The 21575-nt window shown below is 44.3% G+C and overlaps 1 protein-coding gene across 1 annotated transcript in view; it reads right to left on the minus strand.

Annotated features, from left to right (window-relative positions):
• HPS4 (HPS4 biogenesis of lysosomal organelles complex 3 subunit 2) overlaps nt 1-21557 on the minus strand; it is a 33256-nt gene extending 11699 nt beyond the window's left edge. The window contains exons 1-8 of the mRNA XM_044275387.1: nt 21442-21557; nt 18964-19111; nt 16659-16749; nt 12445-12588; nt 10518-10625; nt 10219-10332; nt 9365-9459; nt 7246-7312 (exon numbers count right to left, since the gene is read on the minus strand). Of these exons, the coding sequence (XP_044131322.1) occupies nt 7246-7312; nt 9365-9459; nt 10219-10332; nt 10518-10625; nt 12445-12588; nt 16659-16749; nt 18964-19004 (660 nt within the window). The 5' untranslated portion in view covers nt 19005-19111; nt 21442-21557. The remainder of the gene's footprint in view (nt 1-7245; nt 7313-9364; nt 9460-10218; nt 10333-10517; nt 10626-12444; nt 12589-16658; nt 16750-18963; nt 19112-21441) is intronic.
• Nucleotides 21558-21575: the final 18 nt, after the last annotated feature.

Genomic DNA, 21575 nt, shown 5'->3' on the forward strand with positions numbered 1-21575 from the left:
CTCATCAAGAGAATGCCAAGAGTGTGCAAAGCAGTAAATCAAAGCAAAAGGTGGCTACTTTGAAGAACCTAGACTATGACATATTTTCAGTTGTTTCACACTTTTTTGTTATGTATATAATACCACATGTGTTAATTCATAGTTTTGATGCCTTCAGTGTGAATCTACAATTTTCATAGTCATGAAAATAAAGAAAACTCTTTGAATGAGAAGGTGTGTCCAAACTTTTGGTCTGTACTGTATTTTCTTTTCCATCTGCACAATGTATCATTTTGTGCAAGATGTCCGTGTGGTGCATGCGGTCCGCCCCGGCATCCTCCATTGTATGCATTTTTTGCTGGGGATTGGCGTTATGTGCGGAACGCATGCGGAGGAATTGCTACCCCTGTTATAGACACGCTACAGTGTCTGGGTTTAGAGCATTTCCACCCGTTTAGGCCACTTTTTTCAGTGAGTTTTTTTTTTCATTAAAAGGGCATTCCAGAATTTCAATACTTATGGCTATTAATGAGCAAAACAAGCTTCGAATGGTTACATCCAAAGTAGCTTCATTTAAAACTTCGGATTAATACTGTACAGAGATCAGTCTCAAAAGTATTAAAATGTATGGTCTCCGATGAGCCAAAGTTAGTTATTCGCAAAGTTGGGCAAATCAGTATATTGAGCTACAGACCTGTATTAATTATAATCTTTATCATTCATTATGGTTTTCCAACTTGTCTGTAAAATATGTTGGCTTCAGTGATTTTGGGATAAGTTGTCCAAAAAAAAAGAGAAAAGGTTGAATTGACAACCCTGGCTGGTAACCACAGGCTGCTCCTATTGAAGTGAATGGTAGCAGAGCTGCAGTTACAAACTCTATCCCCTGCACAATCGATGGAGCTGTATAGTTCCGGTGCTGGAGCTACTCGACAATAGCCAATCAGCGGGGTGCAGGGTGTCAGACCCCCGCTGATTGGATATTGATGGCTTATTCTGAGCATAGACTATGAGTGTTAAAATCCTGGGATACCCCTTTGAAGTCAATGGACATAACGTCACATATTAGCAATGCAGAAACAGTATAATTTGTATTATGAAGGCTATAACAGGTTAATAGCAATCATACCGTAAACTTTGATTTACTAGACTAAGTACTTCCACTATACACTTGGAATATCTGTGTCATCATTCAAAAACCTGCAACTCCAGTGTTAATGTAAAACTTGGCAGATTTACCAATAAAGAGTTTAGAAAAGTTAGATGACAGCCCGTGAGGGAGCCATGATGGATGTTACCCAGAAACAGGCATATACTGACGACGCTAGCTCCGCTAAGATGGCACCTGCACTGGGTTCAGTAACTCAGAGGCTGGCAGGAATGCAGCACTAAACCTCATAAAATGTGTGCCATTTCTAGACTCTGCCGAGAAATCAACATATCAATATTAATATAATATTATTGCCCAATTTATCTGGGAAGACAATATTCATGTTAAATGCTAGTCACTGGAGGATGAGAGAGAAAACAGAATAAAGATGTGATTTGGATTATTAATAATATGACAAAAATGCATATACAGCCGTGTGCGCAACACGTCCTGAGATACGCGGCATAAGATGACCAGCTTTTAAAAAAAGAACATGATTTACAATAATGTGTTTCTAGAGATCTCTCCTGTATGCGTCTATGTGCGGCCACCTAGTGGTTGTGCTGTGAATTGCAGTCTGTCAAGGGTGTTGCGCAATATTTTTAAAAACATTTTCTTTCCATGAGAAAATAGAAGTCTTTAGCTGGATTTGAGCAAAGGTATAACGGAAACATCTGTAAATGGAACGATTCTGGGAGCCATTTATTCTAATGAAGAAGTTCATTCACTGATGGAGTGTAGTGGATTCATAAAAATAAGGCCCCTGTACAGAAAAATAGTCAGACTGCAGCACACAGTGATTTAAAGCTGCATGCAATTTGTGGTCATTATTTGACAACTATTATTTCCTATGAGAAAGTCATGTGCAACCTTGTAAGGCTACTTTCACACTTGCGGCAGAGTGATCCCGCAAGCAGTTCCGTCGCCGGAACTGCCTGCCGGATCAGGCAATCTGCATGCAAAGGGCAGCATTTGTAGACTGATCCGGATGCGGATCCGCCTCACAAATGCATTGCAAGAACGGATACGTTCATTTTTACTGAAGGACAGATCCGGCATTAGGCTCCATTCACACGTCCGCAATGTGTTTTGCGGATACACGGAGACACGGATCCGCAAAACACGGAAAGCGGCAATGTGCGTTCCGCATTTTGCGGACCGCACATTGCCGACATAATAGAATATGCCTGTGCTTGTCCGCAATTGCGGACAAGAATAGGACATGTTCTATTTTTTTGCGGAAACGGAAGCACGGATGCGGAAGTGCGGATCCGCAAATGTGGATGCGGACAGCACATTCCGTCCCCATAGAGAATGAATGGGTCCGCACCCTTTCTGCAAAATTGCGGAAAGGATGCGGACCCATTTTGCGGACGTGTGAATGGAGCCTTACTGTATTTTTAATGCCGGATCCGGCACTAATACATTTTAATGTAAATTAATGCCGGCATTCCGGCAACTGATCCGGAACTTTGGACGAAGATAATACCGCAGTATTTCCTCTGTCCAAAACGCCGTTTAGTGACTGAACTGAAGACATCCTGATGCATACTGAACAGATTTCTCTCCATTCAGAATGCATTAGGATAAAACTGATCAGTTCTTTTACGGTATTGAGCCCCTAGGACAGAACTCCATGCTGGAAAAGAAAAACGCTAGTGTGAAAGTACTCTAACTATGCAATAAAAAAAATAAAAAAAAATATGTTATGCTTATTTTTTTCCACGTGGAAAACCCCCCCAGAGCCGCTTCTCATTGAAGTGAATGGTAGGCTGTTTTGAGGCATTTTTTGGACCTAATTTTGGAGGTGGGAAAAAATAAATAAAAGAACTTCAGTGTGACTATCAGAATTCCTTGGGAAAACCCTGATTGAGAGCATTAACAGTCATCTGTACATTCTATGTTCAGATCTAATGCCCTGAAAACATAAAAATAAAAAAAATGCCAACCATACATGTACGTGGGCGTCTGTTTCTAAGTTCAGATCTACTGCCCTGAAAATATACAAAAAACGGCAAGCAGCGCATGCCAAAGATCTACTGCCCTTTCATCTCCAATATGACCGATACCCAGATACTTATGAGGATGCCAGTCTGAGCTCTGCAGGTGCACACAGCAAAGAAGAAAGTAAGAATATTCAGCAGAGGAGGGTTTTTCGTTCTGACTGGCAGAAGAACAGTGATCAGATAGGGAATATTCTACATAGGTCAGCTAATCTGTTCACTACAATACACAGCAATAGACCTCACATGGATAGACAGCCTTGATTCACCATCATTTTAATTTGCATGGGTTTTTGTAAAGGTCCCTCCTGCGATGTACAGTCACTGCCGCCCGGTTATAAAGGAAGCGTTTGAAGTGCTCGACCATAGGCTGGAACTTCAATCACCACCATCAAGGTCTGCTGTACAAATAGCCCTGATAGGATTAATCAGGAGGAGCGTAGATCAAAACACATTCCCCCCAATCACTGGTGTGCGGACAGAACAATGCCTCTCACAAGGTGGCCCACAAACCCCTCTCATCCTCCTGCAATAATCTGCTCATCACATGTGTGGAAATGACCACGGGTCATGCAAATCCAGGCGCAGTAATCCCATTAGCTGCTTGGCCAGCTTCAAAGGGTTAGGCAATCTAGCAGGATAAATGTTTAGATTAAGCCATTAACACATAACTCCTTCCAAAAGAGCAAATCTAAGATGGTGCTTGGAATTAATTAGGAACCAATTTGTTGCAAATGCCTTTATACGTTGTAGGAACATTACATTCTTATCAAACGGTGACATAGTGTTAGCCAAAGGAAAGAAAGAATACCGAGATACGAGCTGCACCCAGATTTCTTGGGTGACATAGTGTTATCATGGGCAGGTCAGAATTCATTTTCCAAGCAGAGCTCGGTCATACTGTATTGGGCGGTGGTCCTCATGGATTACAAGGACTAAGGGGTCCTGGCACTCTTCCAATCTCTGTACCCCTTCAAGTTTTGGCTCAGAGATTCTGCATCTGCAAGTTAATGCTGGCGCCCTTGCTCGTGCATTTGCACACTGATGCACCATGATAATCATTTACAAAACCACATTTTTGGTTTATTCCGTTTCTTAGGCCTCATGCATCCATTTTGCAGTACGCAAATGGCAGATCCGCAAAATACGTCTGCATTTTTTTTTACAGCAGACTCATTGACTTCGAGGGGACTGTGGTGCGCATTTTTGTCCAAATCTTTTTGTGGAACACACATACATTTGCGGACCGTAAAATACATAAGGCTCGGGAAAGGTTGAAATCAAATATTTTCCCATACTTCTGATGAGATGCCCTTGGCATACACATGTACAATGGACTGAAAATACTGCTGTATGAGCGTTCCTTTAGGAATGCCTTATTAAAGGGATCCCCGGGACTGTAATATTGATGTCCTAGCCATAGCAATAGAGCGGAGAGGACGGGGAAAAACACAGATCTAACTAAATGCTTCTTTGCAATGATCTTTTATACCTGTAACCATGACAAGGGGGTATCCTCTACACCTGGACGCATTTCTTGAAAGTAATGATATCACAAGTTGGGGGACATTTATCAAGATCAGTGCTTGCTTCCTTGCTGTGGTCTTGATATTCCCAGCACTGTTGGAGGATGTGCTTGATTTATGATGATGAGCAGGCCTAGTTATAAATTAGGCGCACCCTCCGGCAGTCCGTGTGTCTAAACAGAAATCTGCGCCAGCTCAGATAAGTGACTAAGTGGCGAGGGCGGAGTAAAAAAAAAAAAAAAAAAAGAGGCACTTGCGACTATTTTTTTTCCTTTCAATTTGTTACATTAAAAAAGTCAAAAACATACAGGGGCACATTTTTTTAAGAACGGTGTTTTAGACGTCGGTCTTAATAAGCCCTATAGCTGGTGGCGGATCGCCTAAGTTATGTAGAGGCGCAGGCTGATTCTAAATGTAAGACCACTTCCTAGCAGAGACCGCCGGCCCGTTCCCTTCTCAGCCCCCCTTTTTTAGGCCTGGCGTGAGCGGGGAAGAAGTTGCAGATTCTGCCGCTCCATGGTGTGTGACAGAATCTGTGCCAGATATACGCTACAAAAGTGGCGTATATGTGTACATAATGACCCCCAGTTTGTGAATTTTTTAAGCCACTTTTCTGGCACATGTGAGACAATATGTTTCAGGAGGTGGGATGTTGATCCAGGGATCTATTAAGATTGATATATGTGGAGTCGGGAATTACTTTATTACTGTATCATGTGACAACTGGCATCTGCCTCATAGTTTGTTTTTTTATTCCTCTGGATCAACACTGTTTATAGGTTGGGCTTAATGGCCCGTCCTTCGCAACGTCATCAATTATTTAACTGCATTTCTAGAATATTAATTTTATTTTAATAACTTATATGGCACTAACATATTTTGCAGCACTTTGCTGTCTCCAGTGGAGCTCACAATCTAAACCCACACAAACTCCATGCAGATGCTGTCCTTGGTCAGAATAGGATCAAGGACCCCAGCGCAGCAAGGAGCCAGCTCTCTCTACTGAGCAGGCATGGGATTCAGCCAGTTCCTTCCACTTCTCCAGATCCAGTAGTTAAAATTACAACCAGACCTGAGAACTGTGTTAGACTACTTTCACATCTGCGCTTTCCCTTTCCGCTATTGAGATCAGTCATAGGATTTCAATACCGGTGGAAAACGCTTCCGTTTTGTCCCCATTCATTATCAATGGGGACAAAACTGAACTGAAGGGAACAGGGGGCACCAGAACGCATTCCGTTCTGTTTGGTTGCGTTCCCATCGCAGACAGAATAACGCTGCAAGCAGCGTTTTTCTGTCCACTATGTGGTGCAGAGCAAGACTGATCCATCATGACTCACAATGTAAGTCAATGGGGACGGATCAGTTTTCTCTGACACAATAGAAAACTAATCCGTTCCCCATTGACTTTCAATGGTGTTCTTGTCTTGGCTATGTTAAAGAGAATATAACCGGATCCGTTCTGAACGGATGCAGACGGTTGTATTATCAGAACAAAAGCGTTTATGCTGATCCATGACAGAACCAGCAAAAACACTGGTGTGAAAGTAGCCTTACCGGCTGAGTTCCGATCCGGTGCTCTGGCGGAGGCAGGACAGATAGAGATGTTCACTTCCATTGCTTCATGCGCCGCTGTTTAGTTTAGCTCCTTATTTGGGTGGTATGTGTGTGTAGTGTATATATGGTGTATTTATGTGTGTGTGCGTGGCATATATATGGTGTATGTATATGTAAACATGTGTCGTGATACCGTGTGTCCGCTGTTGAGTAGGGAACCTGTTAAAAATGTGAATCCCACCATTGCCACTGAGTCTACTGCCCAGGGAAAGTAATTGGGGGTTGGAACATTTTCCCAAGATTTCTAATATGTATACTAAGCTCCAGGAAGTATCTATCCGTATAAAGTGAACATAGCACACAGATGTTTTCAATAGCATCCACGGTGCAAGTCAGGAGAGCTGAACAGAGTCCTTCTGAGGCTACTTTCACACTAGCGTTGTTTAAATCCAGCGTTTAATTCCGACACCGAAACTGCCCGCCGGATCCGGAAAAACATGTGAAAACAGATTAAATTTGAATCCTGATCAGGATTTTTATCACAATAAAAAAATGCATTGGAAAAAACGGATCCGTCATTTATGGACTTTAACTTTTTTTTTCACATTTCTCGGGTTTAACATGCAAAAGCTGGATCCGGTTTGACTATACACACAGCGCCGGATCCGGCGTTAATGCAAGTCAATAGGAAAAAGACCTGATCCGGCGTTCAGTCTAAGTGCTCAGGATTTTGGGCCAGAGGTAAAAATACTGCATGCTACGGTTTTCTGAAAAGCCTGATCAGTCAAAAAGACTGAACTGAAGACATCCTGATGCATCCTGAACGGATTACTCTCCATTCAGAATGCATTAGGATAAAACTGATCAGTTCTTTTCCGGATTGGAGCCCCTAGAACGGAACTCAGTGCCGGAAAAGAAAAACACTAGTGTGAAAGTACCCTGAGCACATATGGGAAGAGCAGCAGTAACTGAATATCGCTATACAAGCAGACCCTTTATACATATTAGTTTCTTTTGGGGACATACTCACTTTTTGCACAAGGGTCTGAAAGAGAACCCTGGAAGTCAGCGCAGGAGGCAGCTGGGTACTCACTATTCTAAAATGCAGGAGACAAACATTTTACAATATGGCATATTACAATCATTTTCAGTTTATCGAGATGGGCTAAAGCTTTGCGGTCATGAAATCTTATAGCTGAAGAGGGATGCAATGATTCAATCATTAGTTCCGACCTTGCATAGGCCACTGCCTATCATACATCCAGAAACTAAGACGATCCTCAAATAAGGATTATTTCCTATACAGGGCGATTCAGAAAGAATGGTGCAAAATGATAGCCTCGGTATTTGTAACAGAGGGAACACAAATATATTATTGTGAAGACACACTATCCCATCCACGGTTTATCTATACTACAAATGATGCATGTGAGCTCCACTGGTGGCACGGCGGCTGTCCAGTTACGTCAGAAAATCCTCGGATACGGGCTTTACTATTTCAGTCGTCTCAGGTCATTCGGATCCTGTGGCTGGGGAGAGATACACTGAGTTCCTGGTGGAGTCACATAGAAAGAAGTCGTAGGGGGTTAGATCTGGTGATCGAAGAGGCCAGCACAACATCAGTGAATTGTTTATTGCGGTGCAGATGATCCAATGTTCCGGTAGTTTCATCCAGGTATCCCTGGATGTATGGGAATATTCAACGGGAAATGAGGAGGATCCCGCTGATAGAGGACGATCTGCCAAACATAGTCTACCTGTGGTAGAAGCCATTCCCTTGACATTTCCGGGTAGCAGTGGCCAGTGACCGTAACCCTCAGCAAAAAAGGAGGGACCGTAGACCGTGCCTACTCATTGCATATAAACACAGTTACTTGGGGGGGGGGGGGGGGGGGTCTGAGACCCAGATTTTAACATTGTGGTGAAGGACCTTTCCACTGAGGTTAAAGGTCACCTCATCACTGAACACCAGCCTGGCAGCAAATTCCTCTTACTCCAATCAGCTCTGCAAGTTAATGCAAACGTCACTGCATTTCGGTTCGTCATCCAGTTTCAGCCCCAGAAGAATTCGTAATCTGTATGGTTTACAAGCAGACATTTTCCTAAGATACACCATACAGTGGCTTGTGGTACTTGTACTTCCATAGTCAGCCTGCTCGACTTTCTAGAGCAGGGATCAGCAACCTCCGACTCTCCAGCTGCTCCGAAATTCCCAGAAACCATGCTGGAGTGCCAAAGGTTGCTTAACCAAACGGCTTAACCCGGACATACCTCCACTTTCACCCCGGTCAGCCCCCCTGACTTGAGCATCGGAGCAGTCCATACTCTGATGCTCTCCTTTGCCCTGCGCTAAATCGCGCAGGGCAAAGGCATTTTCAGGAGTTCCTGTGACGAACCGGGCTCTCCATGGGGCTGCCAGGAAGTCCGGTGACGTCACCGGCACTGATGGGCGACCTTTAAATCCTTTTCACTGTCTCTTCTGAAGTCTTGCTCGGCCCGGACTTTCCTCATGACAAACAGCCAGTGGTTTTGAATCACTTCAACAAATGCGGAATGCAGTTTCTATGGGAGAACATTTACCAAATGTATTCTGAAAATTTCATGACAATGACAGAGGCAAAACACAGCCACAAGATCAACACATGAAGTCACTGCGTTTTACCTCGGCCGTTGATCTCTAGGTTTAATAAAGATGAATTCTACCCACTGATTACTTTGTGCGTTTGTACAATTATATCTAGGTTTGGTCTGTATGCTGTAATGTTGGTGTTTCATGTAATCTGGATAATAGCATTGGACACATTTGAATTTGATCTTTGGGAAAAGCTTTGGTGTCCATGTACGGTCACAACAGACATTCTTGCAGATTCCAGCACAATAAAAGCTTTTTCTTGCCGAGATGTCACCATCTTAAACCCGCCCCAGATTCATGAAAACGGTTGCCTATAGCCAGTAGTCACAGCTTTTAACTACAGGCCTTTACTTTTGCACCATCCTTATTGAGTCCCCCTGCAGTTACCATTCAGGTGTTAAAGAGATAAACAAGGACATTACAGGACTCTTTCATACTAATCACATAGTACAGCTATTCTCATGTAAATCTAATGATATAGAAATAATAGAAAAAGCGCTAGGATTACTTAGCGTACCGATTGTTATACATGATGCAGCCAGCGAGAACATGGGGAAACCGCTGACATGTCTGCAGGATCAGGGCGGCTTTCAGTAAGAGAAGTGGATCTACCTGCAAAACAAACAGTTCTACATTTACTTTTATTAGAGCCTAGGGTTTTTAGGCAAATGTAACAAAGATGCCAATGTCTATTCACTGCTTTACAGATTCAGATTAAAGATGCCACTGAAACAGGATGCCATTTTCTTCACGTCAATGATACATCAGACAAGCTGACCATCACCATGGCAAAAAAAACAAACAAACAGCAGATCACAGTTAGAAAAAAAAAATACATTTAAAAATAATTATTGGTGAATGGTCGGCCAATCATACCGTACTTGAGTTTAAGTTAACATATAAAAAAACTCCAAAATCACATATCACTTTTTTGGCAGATGGCATTGAAAGTCACAAATTCTTTTTAAAATAGAATTTAAAAATTCCCCATGACATTCCAAATCTGGAGCATTTCTTCAGAATCCTCCGTCGTCTCTCCTAAAAATTTACAAATAAATTGGCGTTTCCATCCTCTTGTCAAAGGGGTGCGTCCCAGCACAGTCTGACACTGTAGACACTGACTGGACAGTATCAGACTGCATAGGGACACACAACCCAACTGGTAACACCCAGAGGGACAGCACAACATCAAGTTCTAAGAAAAGTTACTCCAGGATTGTTATTTCATGAGGAATACAATGCTTACTAAAATGGACACGTCAGGAGTTGTCACGATCCTCTTTAGTGGCCTCTGGATAAAATGCAAGCTGGATAAGAACACTGTGCATTATAAGGATATATAATGTGACATAACAGACGGTGGGGCCATACTTTAGTTTTATCCACATGGCTGAGGGAGTTGAAGATCCTGTGCAGGTCTGAGGTGTTCTGTATGTGTTCTAGGTATAGATTCCATTCCTCGCTCAGCTCCGCTTGGGAACGAACCTGAGAAGAGACCAGCTAATGATATACATTTTTTGAAAAACTATCCTACTTCAACATAATAAATAGTGATGTACAATACTGGATTCCTGAAGTATTATACCATTCTTTCTGCGTCTCTCCCACCATCTCATTTAGTTGTAAGATAAAAAAAGGAAAATAAATTTACAAAAAACACAGCACTTTACCTGGTAAGCATGCCATAGCGGTCCATTATAAAACCGGAACAGTCCGATCAGATCCTCCAAGAAACACTTGCAAGTAACATCAGAAACATCCAGCGAGCATCCCAGGGCCTGAAAGAAATTAAAATGCAAAAAGGAAATGAGATCTGAGCACAAGTCATCACAGCCATTAGATTGTCAGTGGTACAGCCAAAATTGGCACAGTCCACCTACTACTACTACTACATGTCTTAATAATGCTGGTTTTGAGCAGATTTGTACCTATGAAACTGGCTGACCTGTTACATGTGCACTTGGCAGCTGAAGGCGTCTATGTTGGTCCCATGTTCATATCTGCCCACATTGCTGAGAAAAATAATGTTTTAGTGTATGCAAATGAGTCTCCAAGAGCAACGGGTAAGTTGCCGTTACACCTAAAGGCATACAAGGCTAGGCAGGTGTGCTCACGTTTTCACTGCCTGGCCATATGAATTTAAAGAATAACTTAACTTTTATAATAATTTTTAATATGTTGTCCCTAATCCCCTAAATACATTTTTTATAATATACTTTATTAATTTTCTATTTTTACTGTACTTTTATTTCCCTAAAGCGCACCATTCAGTGTGCGCCTAAAACTCTGTTCTTCCTACACCGCTGGTGGTGTACGGAGTACTCATTTTATGAATGGGACCGCAGCAGCACAGGGAGTACGGGTAGGAGTGCTCATTGCTGCTCCTGCCTGTGCTCCCCAAACAAAAAATAAATAAAAATAAAATAAAAATCTCCACTACTTCATTCCAACTTTACTCCTGACTACCTTCTGTGATCTTCCGATCCCCATCCTGTAAACTTCTGGACGGATGGGTTCAAGTGTGCCACTGCAGCCAATAACTGGTCTCTGTGGTGACGTGTCCTCAAACAGTATATACCCACAATTATCCATACAATACAATATTTGGCATTTTTGCAAAATGAATGAAAAGTGTAAAAAATAGGAAACACCAAAATTGCCATTTTATTTGGTTTATTCTAGCCCCCCCCCACCAAATATAAATATAGGCTTGAGAAAGGCTCAGTTGTGAGCTGAAACGTTGCTACTGCTTCACATGGGTGAATAAAGACACTGTTTTTTCAAGTCTTGGAGTGCTGTCCTATTTCTGGCATATATTAAGGCTGAGAAGCTCATTCCCTTGGACGCTGCACCTGAGCCAGTTTACTGGTGCCGCCAAATCCTCTTTTTTATATATATATATATATATATCCCTCTATCTCTAAGTCTCATGTACATAATATGGCACCAATGAAAACTACAACTTGTCTTGCTAAAAACAAGACTCATGCAGGTTTTTTTTCATGCAAAAATCTAAAATGTTATGGGTCTTTGAATGCAGCGACAAACAAAAAAATAAATACATTTTTAAGCATAAATTAGGCAAAAGTAGAAGGAAGAAAATATATATATTACTGACCCAGGGAATATAGTTAAGCCATTTATACTGCACGGTGAATGCTATAAAACAAAACTCAAAAAACAATGGGGATATTGCTATGTTTTTATGCCATCACCCCAAAGAATTATTTGTTGAAAAGTACATTCCATTAGATGTACCCCAAATTGTCATTCAAAAATACCATGTGTACAAAAAAGTTACAGGTTCTAAAATGCGTTGATGTAAGAAGTGCAAAAAAATAAAAAACACTGTGTCCTTAATGGGTAAAGATGCACCAAATTTATCAAATAACACATGACGTTTGATATATTTTGGGCAAATTATGACAATACTGACTCAACTAAAACTGATTAAAAAAGTTCCTCAAGTGGTAAATTTCGCCACAAGCATCAAAATCCACTTTTTCAGATCCCCTGATTGAGCAATGTTTAGACTTTCTTGGAGATCCATTTACCTTACGGTCACTTTAATGACAGACACAAATAGGGTATACTCACCCACAAATACTCCCCATGCACCTGAATTGCAAATTTTTGTTTTCGTAACCGAATAAGATTGGGAGGAGAGCCGGATATCTCAGTCAGGCAGCGAACAACTCCGGCTATCTGTCCACACAGCAACTCCTGCTGGTCAATAACTGTCTGAAAAGCACAGAAGATCAGCAAATTAGTAGCGTATTAGTTAAAGAGGTTGTCTCATGAGGATAACCCCTGTCCATGTGCCCTACTAGGGCTTAGACATCATTGAGGGGGAAGGGGGTCTCCCACTAGGGAACCCCCTCTACAAGTCAGAATGGACAGCAGCTCATCTGAATAGTCATCACGTAATTCCAATTCCATGCATCAGCCACTGCAGGAAGAAATGTTGGGCTGGCAGAGGCTTCCCGCTGCCAAATCAGTTCTTTGCCAAGTGGGTCGAGAGTGGGACCTGGGACGATCAACTGATAGCCCCAGGGACCAGATTCAGAATGGAGTTGTCTCTCATTAATCTTATGTGTTCAGTTTTATGTACATACAACTCAGTTATGTCTGTCGATTTCTCCATGAATGGAAAGACCCTCATTTACACGCAGAGGCAGAACACGCTTCTGGATTACGTCTAATGTTAGCTGAAGGCCTCTAGGAGCAATGGGGGAGTTGCCGTTACACCTAGAGGAGCACCCTGTGCCCTGTAGATGACTGGGTCGGGCAGTAGATGCCTTCAGCTGCCAAGTGCACATGTAACAGGTCAGCCAGTTTCATAGGTACAAATCAGGTGCCCTTTAACCCATTCTGAACTGCCAAGTTCTTCTATACAAGCCACCCACGTAGAAATGCGGTAACGTGCAAGGATTAAGAGTCTTTCCAGAGGCTTACAGAATGTCACACGGCTTCCCGTGGGAATGAAGGGCTTTATCTTCACAGTTTAGTCTTCACTAACATGATAGAGAAGATCTAGAAGGGTCACCATGCTGGAACCATACTGGCCACAGAAAGCTCTTTTTTGCATGTATATAAAAGCTTTAATGCTTCTCTATACACAAACGATACAAGATAAACTGATATAAAAGACAGAAAAAACACAACATAAAGACTGTGCCTTCAAACAGCTGATCGGGTGTCGGACCCCCGCCGATCGGGTCTATATAATGGATACTCTGGAAACCTTATATAACACACTAAGGGGGGTATTGTCAAAGAAAGTACAAAGTCTATGGGCAGATTTATCACAGGCCGACGGTGTACACTGGTCTGTGATATACAGACGCGCTGCCGCAGGCTGCGCTTCACTTATGAAAGGGGGCGTAGGCCTGATCATAAATTAGGTGCAGCACCCGGTAGTCCATGCGCCTCAACTGATATCTACTCCGGCCCCTAGTGGGTGTAGACTGCAGGGTTCTGGCATAGAAGATGATAAACGGAGGGAGCTGCTGCCCCCACTCCCCTCCCACACACACCTGTTTGGGAAAGTGGGAAGGCCGGTGAAGACACGTCCCTTGTCCAAAAATGTTGATAAACCCCTGTGCATGGACTTGGTCCACACACTCCTAATACTCATATGGGCTGCTACAGAATCTATTATGTGAAGAAGAGCCTCTGCGTGTGAACTATTCTAAGGACACACATTATCTCACGTATTGGTATTTTTTTTTTTTAACATCTTAGGCAAAGATGTACTGGAGAAAATCATCAACTATTAGTAAGGCTTTTCATGAACACAACTATGGCCCATTTAAAGGGTATCAATAAAAAATAAAAATAAATAAAACATTTGACAAATCACAGTGATTAGGTGCCAGTCCTGGCTACAGATACTGATGACCTATCCTCAGGATATGTGATCAATACTAGATTGGCGAGCGTCTCACACCCCACACTCCCGACGATAAGCCGATTTTGGCAGCTGTGGTCAGAGCAGGAAGCAGAAGGCTCCGTCCACTGTGTAGCAGCCATGTTGGCATACTGCAGCACAGCCACTACACAGTGGACGAAACCTTCTGCTTCCCCCTTCAACCACTATATTTTTTTTTTGGGGGGGGGGTTCAGCTGATAGATGGGGGTGTTGGACCCCCACAATCTGAGACTGATGACCTCCCTGAGGTAACCGCCCAGATAACCCCATTAAGACAAAGGGGCTCTTCTTTCTGCCCAAGGGGCGGCGTTTCAGCTCCACATGGGCACACACACGTGCCCCAACCGCCGTCTTCAAGCGCTGCCCAGCTCATCAATATTCACTTCGCTGGACAGCTTCTGCTGTCCCCGACGTTCCGAGATCCCATGCATGCCCAGTAGAAAGCTATGGGATCTCGGAACGTCGGGGACAGCAGAAGCCGTCCAGCGAAGTGAATATTGATGAGCTGGGCAGCGCTTGAAGACGGCGGTTGGGGCACGTGTGTGCGCCCATGTGGAGCTGAAACGCCGCCCCTTGGGCAGAAAGAAGAGTGATTACATCAGGTTATCAAACATGATTTTACTGTATTTATAAGGTGGACAGGGGTTAGACTTATATGGTTTTAATACACATTAGAAGACCTATGCATGTGTGTTATATATATATATAGCTAAATATGCTTATTGGGCCTGTCAGTGTCCCTTTAAGCATAAACGATATTTATTGGTGGCGCAGTGGCCATAGCCCCTCCCCTCCTCCTCCCTGCTATCAGCCCAGGGGGGAGGGACTGTCCTTCTCCCCTGTGCTGTTGAGAAGAACATGGCACACGCTGAGAGCAGTAATGTCAGTAATGTGAAAGCGGCAGAGTAGGGGTGGGCGATATGGCCTAAAATCTATATTGCAATATAATTTTAAGCATGTGCGATATGCGATATATTTTCTATTTTGGGGGGGGGGGGGGGATTTATTAACTATTGGCCTCCTTAAGGGCTAGAACCCTTGTCATATTCACCCTAATAGAGCTCTATTAGGGTGAATAGGACTTTACACTATCCCTGCTGCCCTGTGCTTTGTGCACACAACAGCAGGGAGCTGACCATGGCGCCAGCCTCTCATGTGCCTCCCCCCCCAGCCTCTCATGTGCCTCCCCCCCCAGCCTCTCATGTGCCTCCCCCCCCAGCCTCTCATGTGCCTCCCCCCCCAGCCTCTCATGTGCCTCCCCCCCCAGCCTCTCATGTGCCTCCCCCCCCAGCCTCTCATGTGCCTCCTCCCCCAGCCTCTCATGTGCCTCCTCCCCCAGCCTCTCATGTGCCTCCTCCCCCAGCCTCTCATGTGCCTCCCCCCCCAGCCTCTCATGTGCCTCCCCCCCCAGCCTCTCATGTGCCTCCCCCCCAGCCTCTCATGTGCCCCCCCCCCCAGCCTCTGATCTGCCTCCCCCCCCCCAGCCTCTGATCTGCCTCCCCCCCCCCCCAGCCTCTGATCTGCCTCCCCCCCCCCCAGCCTCTGATCTGCCTCCCCCCCCCCCAGCCTCTGATCTGCCTCCCCCGCCCCAGCCTCTGATCTGCCTCCCCCCCCCCCCAGCCTCTGATCTGCCTCCCCCCCCCCCAGCCTCTGATCTGCCTCCCCCCCCAGCCTCTGATCTGCCTCCCCCCCCAGCCTCTGATCTGCCCCCTCTGGTAACGCAAACCCTCCCTCCCCAGTATTAATCATTGGTGGCAGTGGCCACAGGGTCCCCCCCCCCCCCCCCAATGATGGGGGGGGGTGGGGGGGGGGAGGGGGACCCTGTGGGATATGGCCGGCACATTCATTGGTGGCGCAGTGGCCACAGTCCCTCCCCTCCTCTTACTCGGTCCTCACTGGTGTTCAGCGGCAGCCGCGCACAGTGGGGAGGGAGAGACTCCCTCCTCCTCCCCCCTCCGCTGAGCCGGCCTGCTCAGGAGAACATGGTGCGCGCGATCATATCGCGGTCCGGCGATATGGCGAAAATCCATATCGTGGCCCAAATTCATATCGCATATCGCCTATACCGCCCACCCCTACTGGCAGAGGTCTAGGCGCAAATTTAGCAATTCTAGGTCGCATTTGCAACCATTTTGGTCGCCATCTGGAGCCCTAGGACCCGTTGTAACAATGCTCATGTTCTATATTTTTTTTGCGGACCCATAGTAATGAATGGGTCTGTGTGAGATTCTAAAAAAAAAAATATGTGGATCGGATTCGGACTAAAAGTACGGTCGTGTGAATGGGATCTAACACGTCAAGGGTTTCTTAATATGATCGGTATCCTCCAAACATGGGAAATTACCTATATAGCAGATAGCGTTGATGATATATAACTTACCTGAGTGGGATAGAAGTAATTAATCCCATGCCTTGTGGGGTCTCCTTCTCCCTTTACCTTTGATCCATCATAGAGGAAAAAATAATTCATCCTGCATATAAGCAAAAAAAAAAGAAAAAAAACCCTGTAAAGATTTTTTACAGCCTGACAACACGGGAAAAGCTCCTGTAATATGTAGATGGCTGGGACTGGGTAGCACGTATTTCACTGTGTCTGGGGCTATAGCCCTCTATAACTAGCAGATACGTTCCCTTCCCTTGAAAGACACAGCACCAGTGTAGACGATAGTTTTAAGGATCATTTGCTCTTCAGACGATGACACTGATGTCCACGCACAGATCTGCTGACAGGAGCCTGGGATCTGAAAACCACTGAAGCTCACGTGACACATGCACATTCCAAATCACTGCAGCCTAGAAACAATATATAAAAGGACCACTTGATTCCCTTTATTAAAAATGTTCAATTAATGGGTTTTCTGGGATTCATATATGGCTCTAGGTTAGGTCATCAATATCAGATTGGTGGGGGTCCGACTCCCAAAACCCCCATGGCGCTCCAGCCTTTTCCTAGGCCACCGACGTCACTTCCTCGGTCACGTGGCCTACGTGCTGCTCAATCCCATTCAAGTGAATAAGCCTGAGCTGCAATACCAAGCACAGCCACTATACAATCGACAGCGCTGTACTTGGGGAGCTGTGAGGAGGCTACAGCGCTCACCAAAGCATGGCCTCTTCAGAGAGCTGTAGTGGGAAGCGAGCGGTGAAAAAACTCCAAATGGGGTGGAATTGGAAAAAAAAAAAAACGCAATTCCTCCACTGTTTTACGGGTTTTGCTGCCACAGCGTTTCATTTGCGGCAAAACTGCATTCTCTGGGTCAGTACGATTACAACGATACCACATATGTACAGGTTTTATGTCTAAATAGTGGAAAAATACATTTAAACTTTGAAAATTTGTTATATATATTATATATTCTGACCCGCATAACTTTTTTACAGTTATGTTTACTGATCTGTCCGGGGGCTCATTTTTTGTGGGACAATCTGTACTTTTTGATCACACTTAGTCACTTTTTTGGGTAAGAGAAGCAATGAAAAAAAATGGCAAATTGGCTATTCTGACCCTTTTTTTTCGTTATGCCATTCGCCGTATTGGAAAAATATGAGGTTAAAGGGAGTCTTAAATACTAAATACAATTAGGATATTTACACAAGACAAAGACTATGTACACCTTCAGAGGCAAATTTTTTTTACGATTGCATCTTACTCATTTAGGGCTAAAAATATATATATTTTTTCAATGGTCTTTAATCAAATATATTGAGCCGTTCTGTCACAAACAGAACTAGCTGTGTGAATAGTACTTTTTACTGTCACTGTGTGTAGGTCATCTAATAACCCTTATCTCTAATTAACTAAAAAGGTCATAAACACCCATTTTAGCCACATTCTTATCAGTAAGATAAGAACTGAGGTATAATGAGCGTTTAATGTCAGGGATCAGAGATAAGGAGCCCCTCAGATTAGCTGGCTGAAGGAGCAGAAAGAGAATTCAGATCCTTCTATTGGAGCATCCCAGTCCTGTACAAAAAAAGGGTTCTATATTTTTAATAAAGACCCATTTAAAAATGATTTTAGCTCAAAATGAGTACAATGCCATAATAAATAAAATTTTCCCCCAAAGCCTTTAATATTACTCATGGATTCCACATTGAAGTCCATGTCAAACTGTTTCTAATGGGAATCTATGTTTTTCTTCATATATGGAGGGTCAGCCTTGGATTTCTATTGCAGATTTCAAGGGAAAAATCTGTCATGTATTGTCTATTTGTTGACATGGCCTAAAACTTCTACAACTTCCACAACTCACAATTTTCGAGGTAATTATTTGAGATCTGACTGAAAAGGCAGAGGCTGCTCTCAGCCGAGAAACGGACACTACAGTATCCTGCCTAGGCAATGTGCTGTGGGCTAAATATGGAGGAAGTGTTTTTATCATACGGAGCACTGTAAATGGCTGTAATTTGGGTGCATAGTTCCTTGCATTGCATGGGGAGTACTGTGGGCGAGAGCGCCATGGAGGGCACTGTGGGCGAGAGCGCCATGGAGGGCACTGTGGGCGAGAGCGCCATGGAGGGCACTGTGGGCGAGAGCGCCATGGAGGGCACTGTGGGCGAGAGCGCCATGGAGGGCACTGTGGGCGAGAGCGCCATGGAGGGCACTGTGGGCGAGAGCGCCATGGAGGGCACTGTGGGCGAGAGCGCCATGGAGGGCACAAACTTCATGAATAATACTGACTCACCATGACACCGCTCTGGGCCCAGAAATAAGGGGAGTTGCCATGGAGGAAACACACAATTATTCCATAGTCATCAGGGTCTTCACTGAGAACAAACACAACATTTACTGCAAAGCTTCATATCCCCCAAATTCACTGGACTCCGGTGCTCCTGGCAAGAGAAAAGGTAGAAAATGTGCATTGATCAGGACCAGGATCATTTACATACACCTCGTACATTGCCATAGTGCACATCCACATGGACAGGCCATAGGCAGACAAGCTTCCATCAAACCTTTACCCCTGAGTTTATTTGTTTTGTATGAAACATTTTTCTAATGTTCTTCAAGTATGAATTCCTCAACGTTTTAAAGATCTCTACTTGCAGTTACTGAATGGAAACCCCTAATGGTTTACCAGCAGAGGATGAAGATCAGTCCCGGTGATATGATGATCACACAAGAGCACGGCTTGTTACCATTACAACACAGTTATCTGTCCTGTGACACGTCCTGTGTGATCATCACATGCCCAGGACTGATCTTCATCCTCTAGAAGTGAACAATAAGGGGTTCCATTCATTTCACACAAAACCAGGAAACCCCTTTGAAGCAGATCGGTGGCTCTGAAGTTTCTGAACATTAACCATAACTTGTCACGTACTGATTTACATCCCTATGGACTCTGGGCTTCCACATCAGCTCCATCATATGACTCCTAGGAGGCTTTCACTACAAAAGATGGAGCCTGGCACACAAGAACCTACAAGGTGGCCGTTATCCTGCTGTAAGGAAGCCTGCAAGAGTACGGCTTACGCTGGGTTCACACCTGAGCGTTTTACAGCGCGTTCAAACGCGCTGTAAAACGCTCAACACATGAATACCAATGCTTCCCTATGGCCCTGGTTCACACTTGAGCGTTTTACAGTGCGTTTGAACGCACTGTAAAACGCCCTACGCTCAAAGAATTCTTGAGCTTCTTTGGGGCGTTTTGTCGCGCGTTCCCGTACATAGACTTTCGGGAACACGCGACAATGGGCGTTCGCTTGTCTCTGTATGCGCGATTGTAAACGCCGGTACAATCGCGCATACAAAGCGCTCCTTTCAGAACGCTCAGGTGTGAACCCAGGGTTAGAGATCAAGCTCTAGAGGTCTCCACTTTGAGATCTAGTAGATTGTGATCTACAGTTTGGATCCAAAAGATGAAACCCCTTGATAATTAGAATCTGCAGCTTGTTAGTCCTGGCTCCTTAAAGGAATATACTGTGACAAACAATAGATTAAACTGGTTATCCTTTTTTTTGGGATGATGTATATCACTAGGCGATCGCTGCGTTCCCCAGCCTAATTCTGTTGTGGGCACTTCCATACATTGGGCATATCAACCCACAATGTATGGAGGTTGCGCTGTGAGCTGTGTGCGCCCAAGACTGCCTGACTGCACAGGTGCAACCCGCAAATTCTGTGGGTTGAAACCAGGCTAGGATCATATGCCCAATCTATGGAAGTGCCCACAACAGAATTAGACCGGGGAGAGCAGCGCTTGCCCAGTAACGGAACACACATCATCATAAGTCACTTCTTGTAAGTCTGGGCCCTTAAAAAAAACCCTGTAGAATTGGAGACAATCCGTCAGTCAGTCTCGCTGTGCTGCTCCTGGGGGGCATCCAAATCCATTCTCTAAACCCGACTATGGGACTATCCCTAAAATGTCCCTAAACACTGCTAAACCATGACAGGACAGAACCTGCCGTGAAGCTAATAATGCCGCCATCCACATGGCCCACGTATGATGCCAAAACAGAATCCATTTGACGGGCAAGGATCAACAAACGTGGCACCATGGCGGACATAAATTAAAGTATTTTATCGCAAATGACAGAAAAACCAAAGTCTTCATTAGTTTTATGCATACAGCAACAAATATACGTAGACTACATACATATCGTTATATATATATATATATATATATATATATCCCAAATGACGGCATACCCAGCGAACACTGACATACCGCACCGCGTCCTAAATGTGGAAATCCACAATAATAATAATCGCTCAGCATTCAACCTCAGGTCCATGTTCTACCCACCTCTGCCACAGCCTGGAGGATGCCAGTCAGATAACAGATCACAAGGCACTTCTCGTGATCCCCCACCCCCAATTCTAACTCCAAGAGACCACTAGGTGGAGCCCGAGCAGAGTCATGTACTGAGTCCACTGTAATGGTTTTCTGGAGAGGAGTGAAATACATATTCGTGCAGGGAACAGGCGTCCGCTGGACCTTATCAAAACCGTCTAGAGAAAGCAGCCAATCAGCACTCATCTTACATTCCTCCAGCGCAGTTTACAAGATGACAGCTGAAACTTGATTGGCTGCTTATGGCTAACAGGGGGCACTTTTCCGGAAACAACTCTGAGTCTCATTTAGTCTCATGGAAGTTCACACTGAAACCAGCAGCTACGATAGAGAGAGCCCATATAATGGAGCAGCGCTTCTTACCTGCCTTCTGGTTATAGTTAGGTAACACTGCTGTCTTAACGACTTCCCCAATCTTGTCCTACTTTCAAAACAAACGTCGCGTGATATATACGTCCGCCCACCACTAACTACGTCACATTCCTGCGTCTGCACTC

This window comes from Bufo gargarizans, chromosome 1, assembly GCF_014858855.1.
Source record: "Bufo gargarizans isolate SCDJY-AF-19 chromosome 1, ASM1485885v1, whole genome shotgun sequence".
Classification (NCBI taxonomy): domain Eukaryota; kingdom Metazoa; phylum Chordata; class Amphibia; order Anura; family Bufonidae; genus Bufo; species Bufo gargarizans.